At 30.4% G+C, this 9,591-nt stretch overlaps 1 protein-coding gene across 2 annotated transcripts; it reads right to left on the reverse strand.

Moving 5' to 3' along the window:
• Positions 1-4,876: 4,876 nt before the first annotated feature.
• On the reverse strand, positions 4,877-8,191 carry LOC139881049 (DUF21 domain-containing protein At2g14520-like). Of its 2 annotated transcripts, none has more exons than XM_071865588.1 (10): positions 8,014-8,191; positions 7,105-7,181; positions 6,934-7,017; positions 6,331-6,444; positions 6,136-6,222; positions 5,835-5,974; positions 5,650-5,737; positions 5,501-5,574; positions 5,284-5,411; positions 4,877-5,178 (listed from the first exon to the last, which is right to left on the reverse strand). In XM_071865588.1, exons 1-10 carry the CDS (start codon positions 8,189-8,191, stop codon positions 4,877-4,879), a joined length of 1,272 nt encoding a protein of 423 aa, XP_071721689.1. The 2 variants fall into 2 exon arrangements, with proteins under 2 accessions (XP_071721689.1, XP_071721688.1); XM_071865587.1 differs by having other exon boundaries at positions 4,877-5,184.
• Between the last annotated feature and the right edge of the window lie 1,400 nt (positions 8,192-9,591).

Genomic DNA, 9,591 nt, shown 5'->3' on the forward strand with positions numbered 1-9,591 from the left:
TATTTTTTCTTTAAAATACATACAAATTTAATAAGTTAAAGGTAGTAAAAATATATTTTTCCTATTTTATCTTATACATATCTACTATTTAAGTTTTTGTATATTTTGCACTTTATCTTATAAACATTAAATAATTTATTTTAAAACATAACTTTTAATTCATTTTATAGTCAATTCTACAAGTAATTATACCACATTCATCTACAACATATGTATAATATATTTAGAGTAATTTTTTGGACAAAACAACAAGTGGATCCCACATAAAATTCAATCAAAATTAAGTTGATCACCAACTTTTTCAATACATTTTTTCATAATATATGCATCAACATGTGCTAACACTTATCAAGATTATGTCCGTCAAATCACTGCTTTTATCTTTATTTCCTTAATTTATGTAAAATCTTAAATATTTACATCTATTTGGGGATGCAAGAAGTTAATTCTTTATATATATATATATATATATGTCCTAGCTAATCGCTATTAATTCAGATTCAATTAGTGAAATTTCTTAATTACGCAATTTAATTTGCAGTACTAAGCTGGTTTTAGGGAATCGTTTTCGGTGACGACGACCAAAATAAGGCAGACGATAGACCCAGTTTAATTTGCAGTACATTAAGTGAGCCAGCTATCAACTAAACACAAGCTATAGGAGGAGAAGAAGAAGTTAGAAATTACACCAACTTTAACTCACAATATCTCAAGGAGAGATCAAGTGGACGATGTCGTGTAGACAAGTTCGGGTTCTTCTTCTATAATGAGACTGAGACACCCTCGCTTGATGTACAAATTACTTAGCTCGGAAAAGATCGATCTATAAGTCTATATCTGATATATAAACTGAAACAAAATATATGTTCAAATCGTGAATTTTTTTTTATTACCAAATCATGAAATTTTAGATACTGTGTAAGATATCTTTGCATAATTTTCTTATATAATTATATATCTTGTTACAAATATCCACATATATCTCTCGTTAATTTAATTTCTCAGCCAAAGACAAAGCTGCATATATACCTTAGAGAAATTGTTAATTTTATGCATTTTACATGAATGAATTATGGAGATTGTTCCAACTAGTACTACAGCCTGAAGATGTATTCATGCTGTACAACTAGTCAACTACGTACTACTCTTTTTAGTTTGATTTTTCCCTAACGCAAAATATGTCTTGGTTCTCATTTACATGACTTGCCAGTTGCCATACACGATAAAACTGAAAGACGACCAGAACAAAAACATTTATAGTAAAAATATGCTTCAAATTTTGTAGAAAACATAGTGACTTTTGTAGGAAGTAAACAGATTGCTCAAAACTCTCTACCTATGTCAATTGTCAAGTGTAAAATTTTGGAATGACAATATAAACTAAGAATAATAATAAGGAAAGGTTAATGCTGATTGGTGGACACAACAACATACTCTTATATATACAATAAGAAGAGCTTTTCAATTTTCTATAAGTATAAATTTTATCGTCAAATCAAAATTCAACGTGTTTTATTGATGTATAATAATTTGATATATATATTTAGAAATTTGAGTTTAATTAGAAATCAAGTTACAATTTTAAGCCAATAATATTATTTTTTTCCTATTTTAATTAAACTCAACTAATTAGTCAAATAAACTCACTATTTTAATTAAACTCAACTAATTAGTCAAATAAACTCAACTAACATTATTATTTGACACATAATTCAAATTTTGAGTTTAACATTATTGATAAAAACACAACTAATGATATTATTTTGACACATGATATTTTTTTATTTATTTTTTTCGAGTTTAATGATAACTCTTAAAATAAAATCTAAAGAATCATAATTGATTTATATTCCTAGTTAAACCCAACTAACATTATATTTTTTTCCCGTTTTAGATCTAGTTAGCCACATATAATTATTAAACTAATTAGCCACTTATGTTTTTATTATTTTTGATACGTTCATACTATTATAACTATAATAAAATGACTATTTATATGTCTATGTATTATATTTTTAAAGATACAAATTTCAACATCAAAAAGCAAAAAAAAAATATTGACGTTTTATTGATGATTAGAAATTTGACATATAGATTTTAAAACATTTAGTTTGAGTAAGAATCAAATTACAATTTTCAGCCAATAACATTAATTATTTCCTATTTTAATTAAAAATCAAAACATAATATGAACATAATAATTCTTAATAAGATTATACCAATTACTTTGACTTAACACAATAAGAATCAAATTACTAAAAAATATCTTATACACACCAGAAACAACTTTTTTTTCCAACTTCCTAATTAAATTCTTATTCCTAATAAAAATCCATCTTCATTATACTTTTCTATCCATATTATTTCTAACTACAATGGATATATATACACACGTCACATCCTATTCTACAATTAAATTCTAAGTTAAATTTTTTAATTTTTATAAATAATAATATTAATTATATTTTATTTAACGTGATTAAAAAATCTTATAACTCATATATCCTTCTGAAATAATTATATGTATTCTATTTAACTTTTCTTAAAAATATTTATATAATAATTTTTAAAATTATACTATCTCTGTATATAAATAGTTGACACTTTCATTTTTAGGTTCATTGTAAATTTGATGTATCTAGACAATAATGATGATTGGATACATCAATTTTTCAATGAACCTAAAAAGTCAAAACGTCATCTATTTAAAATTCATGTATGACGTACAACCCCCCAACTAAAAAAATAGATCTATGTTTTAAATATTAATTGAGTTGTCCCGTTGCAGATTTAATTAACGAATTCAAATTTGATACATGTATTTTTTTCTATTTATTATTTAAAAAATTATTCCTAATTAAATTACAAGACACGGTATTTTTTTTCAACTTTCTAATTAAATTTTTGAATCATAATATCACTCCATTCTATTTTTCTATTCTCAATTTTCCTAATTAAAACGAGTATATGAATTTGTTCTAATTACAGATTTTATTATCAAATCAAAATTCAACACATGATTTTTATAAGAAAATTAAAGTTTGGCATATATATCTTTTTTCTTATTTATCATTTTAAAAAAATAATCTAATAAATTATAATACATCATGTTTTTTCTAACTTCCTAATTAAAACTTCTTATTCCTAATCAAAATATTATCATGTCTTTTTTTTCTAATCACATTCTTCCTAATTAAAACAACCATATATATGCATCATATATTATTTAAGAGTTAAATTCTGTAAGATTATAATTATTAAAATAAGTCAAAAAAATTAGAAATAACTTATTATATGTTCATAATTAAAGTCTACCAATATTACCATTTTTTTTTCTTTTTAGTCTAACTCTTCAAATACAAATAAAAAATTTAATACATATTATAATATGATTATTCATAAAATTTAATTTTTATATTTTTAAAGATATTAATTTCTCCTCCGAAGGATCCTATAAATTTGTTAATCTAATTTCTAAAGAATTAAAATTTTAAAATGACATTATGGATAGAATAGTAAAATGAGGGTATTTGAAAACCTAAAATTATTTAATAATATAATACACTGATGAGATGCGGTTTTGACCTCATTAAAAATAGCATAACAAAATTCCTTCCAACACAATTACATTTGAAGCACACAAACCCCATTACATTTTAGTAGATGAATTTGAGAAAGGGCTGCATTAATGAAGAATAAGATATGATGAGCAAATTGAAGAATGGATTTTTTTTCCTACTTATTAATCATGATGATATGGTTCATCAAATCAATGATTTATTAAAAATTATATATGTGATCACTCCTTAATTATAACTATTTTTGTGCCATCTTTCTAAATTCTATCAATATTTATTGATACTTTTATGAAAATATAAAAGTAACTAAATGCCCGTCAGGTAGAACGTCGAGGTCGACCTTGAGCCATCTGGATCGTACTTTCTGGGCCTTCCTCGCTTCTTCTTACCAGGCACCGTCGTTGACAGTTTGGCCACCGCCACTTACGGAGGACAAATTGGCGGCAGGTTATCCAAAGAAGGAGCAGAGTTGGATCCATGAAAGCCCGGTCTCTGTTCTGTGTCTTTGGGGCTATTTGATAGTCCGATGGAGTGTTTGATCCAACCACCGTCACGCTGCGGCTGCCGTTACCACCACCACCGCTGCCAGTACTGCTTACAGCCGCCAAAGGATCCATTTTTTAAGGTTGAAGCTTATTTTGTCTATTTAATAATTTTTGTTTAGGAGTTTAGAAAATGTAATTTAAATTTTAAGCTTAAAATGCCCGTTCAATTATCTAGAATGTTTGTGCCTCGCTATATGGAATCGATCGTTTTTTATTCATATATAAAGACATAATTAGCTTATAAAAACTTTTTTTTTTTTTTGAATAAAGCTTATAAAAACTTCGGAGGGATGTATGGATTAATTTATGATATGATTTTGTAATCTTATAAATTCTTAAACTTGTACACCATGTTTCGAAAGTCAACGTACCATTAGTGAATGATATGTGCTCTCTAACTAGTGAACCTAGATAAGTAAGTTCAGACAAAACGGACCCATTCAAGTTGAAGTTTAGTAGCCCAAAGCCACCGATACAGCCCAAGGAGATGAGAGACGACGCCGTTTAATCAAACTTAGCTTCTTCTTCTTTTTTATTTTTTCTTTTTTTTTTTGATGATAAAGTCAGAAAAACTTATATGAATAACTTTTTCATTTTAAATAACTTGTCGCAGAAAAATATTCACATTTCACATACATGATAGATGTATTAAATTTATAAGTACAAGGACAGAAAATTTAACATATTCTCTCTTAATTAATTGTCTAATTGCTACATTATATAGTATATAGTGTTTTTCTTTTTTCTTTTTTGTCATGAATTCTCAAAATGATGATCAGTCTCGTCATATATCTCTTCCTGCAAGAGCTCTTCGATGACATCTTCCATCGTTATTACGCCAACAGCTTCTTCTTCTTCGGGAGGCTTCGGAAGAGGACTCCCGTCGATATGCAAAATGTCGGAGTACATTTCCTTTGCCCATTTCTTGCTCCTAGAACTGTCTCTATAAGAATTGTTAGCACTGTTGGGAAAGCTCTTCCACTTTTGGACAGGTCTCTTGCTTTTCACAACCTGGACTGTCTTTTCCCCATCAATATCTACTCTCACTTCTTTCACTGAACCTGACAATTAAGTAATGACACGAAAATCAGTTAAAATCATTTGGAATGGGGAAAATTTTCCATAAAGCAACAACCAGTAATAAGGAAGATGATGATTACTATCTGTAAGGTTGCTCGATGGCTGCTGATCTTCTGTCATTGTGCACTCTCTGACGACAATAGCCATGTGACTGTGACCTTTCTGAAACTCGTTCAATATGTCATATAATGGCAAAGTTTCTTTGACCCTAGAACAAAGACATGAAAAAAATATGACTTCATGACAAATATGTTTTTTCCAAGGAAAAAATAAAGCAAAACAAGTAAGAATGAACACCTTGGAATCCTCCGAATTGTGACAGTTTTTACAGGCACCTCATCTTCGGGATGAATCGTCAAAAGATTCTTCACCTTACAAATTGAAATAAAGACGTCAAAAGATAATATAACAATAAAAAGATGACAAATTGTTGAACAAACACTTACAAGTACAAGCCCAATAATGTTAGTTTGTTGCTCATAATAAACGGGAACTCTGCTGTGTCCTTTCTCCAGTATAAGACCCATTAATTCCCTGCTTAGCAACAGTTTTTCAATGAGGTTCAGCAAGGAAATTTTTGTTTCCCTAACTACAAATGAGATGTAGATATACATTAGAGATTGTTCAAGACCTATCGAGCTTAGCATTAATGTCAATGCAAAAAGTATCAGATATTGGAGTCATAGCATCCTTTGCTGTTTTCTCAGTGAGCTCCAATGCTCCAGCAATGATTGTGGTCTCATCATGGGTCAATTCTCCACCTTTCCCAGCCTAAGAGAGAAGAAAATTTCATAATAAACAAGCAAATCAAAATTAAGGGAAAGAATCCCCCATGATTTTAGAATGTATGAGCAAAAAGGAATTCTCCATGGTAAGGGGAAACACGAATCTTTCCATAGCTAGGAACTCTAAAAAGTACAGAAGAACCTCACCTCATTTCCATGGAAATTCACTAGAGTCTTGAGTTCAGCCCTACGAAAAAGAGCGGCTTGTCCGTGGCCCAGCAGAAAATCTAGTAGCTGCAAAATTACGCCAAGTTATAATCAGTATGTTAAACGAACAAACAAGGAAATTATAATACTGAGAAGTGACAAGCAAAAAGAGTGCTAAACCAAGCATGCATTAACCTTGCTTATTGGATATGCGACAGGAAAGCAGATCCAAACAAGAAGGCGTACGAATGGAACAACTGTTGCACCAATTGCCAAACCATATCGAGAACAGACAGACTGCGGTATAATCTGTTTGCACGAGAATGCAGGAATTAGATTAGTACATAGAAGTATACAACGATGACTCAAACAGTAACCTCCAGAAGAGCACAAGAACATTGTTCAAAGTTATCAAAAACAAAGGATATTGTTTCTTCATCTTTATGAATGCTAAGAAAATATGTGTAAGGATCTAGACAGAATTCAATTTCTCATCCTAGCAGTCCCCGTAATTAGAACTCGTTGATCTCGAAATGGACTGGAAGATAACACGAGAATCTAAGCTAACTATTTTAACCAAAAACGCATGCCAACTACTTTTTTCAAGACCAATGCAGGTCAGATACTTGCAAGGGCATATATCATATATTAGCAGATCCCTAGAAAGAGCTTTTTAACCGTGGAATCTTATTTGCAATTTCAAGCAACATAAACAACCTAACATTGAATTCCAGAGACTGATATATCTTTAAACTGTTTGACAGAAGTTAGAGCAGTCGAATTTGAAGGATATATTACCTCACCAAACAGTAGAATCAATGTCACTGATATCAGAATAGCGCCCCAAGCTGTAACCAAACTATCAAGAAATATGGGAAGTGCCTGAAAAGCGGACCAGGTGTCTGAAAATTGATACAGCATGTCTTTCAAAGAATGTAATTTTGAGAATACAGTTAATTATATCTTTACCTCCATGGCAGCAGCATTGCAGATAAGCAGGGTGCAAAGCAGTAAATGCTGGTTTTTCACTACTGGTAATATCTTTTCTGTTATGGAAAACAAAACATAATAAGTCATGAAATTTTCCATGAGATGATTTGGTTCCAGAAAAACCCTAGGTAAGTGTAAGGCAAATAAGCCAGTATAACATTCTTGAACTATTTTTAACAGCCAGCCAATGGAAAGGCCCGCATGAATCAAATATGGCATGAAACAATGCCATTGATTAGGAATATTTTGTTATGTTGACGTAAATAGTAAACGGTACATTATGGTTCTTTTCATCCCTTCACTTGATAATATTATAAACCGGAAAAGGCATGAAATTCGTATAGAACATGCAAGCAATATCAACAAGTGAATGCCATTCCTTCCTTATAAGTGGATAATTGTTGTTCATATCTGGCCCACAAAGTATAAAAAAATATTAGCATTCAACATTAACTGTTCAATTCATTATTTCCTTTCCTTTCCTTACACTGCAAAAGACAAATTTCACAACATAGATGATACCATTTCTTTATTATTTCCTTCACCTATAGGTCAAAGAGAAAGACCCAAAATTTCACTTGCACGAAAGGTTAAGTTAGCTTAAGCTATTAAACTAACCACATATCATCAATTCAAGCTTAAAAACCGGTATATAACCAAAATCATTGCATGAAAAGACAAGGAACAAGCTAAACGGCCAGAATTAAAGCACAGAAAACATTCAAGCACAATGAATTGATTATTTTTACACAAAATAGAAAGCAAGTTAGCTACTACCAACCAAGTTATGGATTGTTGACGCATAAGATGGATAATGAGTTGTACCCAAAATCAATAAACGACAAAATTAAAGAAAGAAACTAAAGAATTGAGTTTGAAGGTGCAAACCAGCATGTTTCCGATCAGTTGGTGTGCCCGATTTGGCCAAAACTTCAAGGTCGACGAGAGACATAGACATGAGGCCCAAAGTGAGACCAGACATTAAGCCGGCAAAACAGACCAAAAACACTATGATCAGTATGTGAATGAAGAAATTCGTCCCGCAACAAGTGTACTCCACCGCCATTGATGTTAAAAATAGCTCCTTTTAGATCAAACAGATCAGAGATACATTCCAGCTACAGAGAAAGGTACAAGTGAAGAGATTTGAAGAGGATGGTGATGGTCTAATCTATGCACAAGAATGAATAAAGAAAAGATTGGATTTTGGAGATATGGAGAGAGAAGAACTAAAAATACTCAAAATGGAATGAAAAAGATGAGTATTTTATAACAAGGTGGAAGGATTTGGAGAAACACCGATGAATGAGTCTCTTATAAACAAAACACATAAACAATTACAAACAGACGAAAATCAAATCAAAAAGCACTTTCCTTTGTAAAAGATTTTGGATACTTATGATCTTTTTGGCTTAATTAATGGAAATAAACAAAGAACTCTACAGAAACAGAACTACTAGTATGAAATTTATTTTATTTAGCTTTAATTTTATTTATTTATTTATAAAGTATGCGGCTCATATCCTCACATCACTCCATAAAAACAAGACTAATGCATTATATTTTATTTCTAATATAGAAAAACAATTTCGATGCTTTTTTTTTTTTTTTTACATTTTATATAGATTAAAAAATGATGGTTATGAGAAGAATGTTGATGAATTCCAACACTCACTTGCCAAAAAAAAAATAAAAAATTATTAAATATCTTCTTCTAACGAGAAGTTGCAAGCTCGATTATCTAACGGAGAAGTATTAATTGTTAAGCCTTAGTTTGTTCAAAAATTAAAAACCTTGATCATGGCCAACACGTGTATATGGATTGCGACCGTAAACAAATTGTAAAGAGATTATAAATATATATCCAGAAGCTGATATGTTTTTAACCTTTTTTTTCTTTAAACTACATTTTATAAATGTGTGGGACGGCACAACTCGAACCTCTCACCTCACGAATATAAATGTGTGGAATGGCACAACTCGAACCTCTTACCTCACGAATGAAGGAGAAGTACTCACCTTGGTGCTTAAACTAATTGATTTATCCGATCTTAGTTTGTCTTGGTGTGCAAGCCGACAGTCCCATGTAGCGGGGCGTACAAAGACATTCGTCCTTATGAGTTGAAATTTTTCAAGGAAGATAACTTGTGACCTTCTACCTACCATACCAGCATTATTGATATTCGCATGTAAATTTGAGTAGCTCACAGCTCAGAAGACCATTCCAATCAAACTTGAATAAACAAATTCTCGCAAAAAGAAAAAAAAAAAATGTGCAACATGATATTTTCTTTTTTCACAACACAGATTTGCAGAAATGGCAAACTAGAGTGTTATATAGACCTTTCATAATGACATGAATAAGACCAGTGATGATACATAAATGGCAACAATATGTGGTCGGTCAAGAAGCCAACTTTAAAAAACAAATTCAAACTTGGTTGTGTAAATAAATCTTTACCAACT

The sequence above is a fragment of the Rutidosis leptorrhynchoides genome, unplaced genomic scaffold (assembly GCF_046630445.1).
Source record: "Rutidosis leptorrhynchoides isolate AG116_Rl617_1_P2 unplaced genomic scaffold, CSIRO_AGI_Rlap_v1 contig108, whole genome shotgun sequence".
NCBI classification, from domain to species: domain Eukaryota; kingdom Viridiplantae; phylum Streptophyta; class Magnoliopsida; order Asterales; family Asteraceae; genus Rutidosis; species Rutidosis leptorrhynchoides.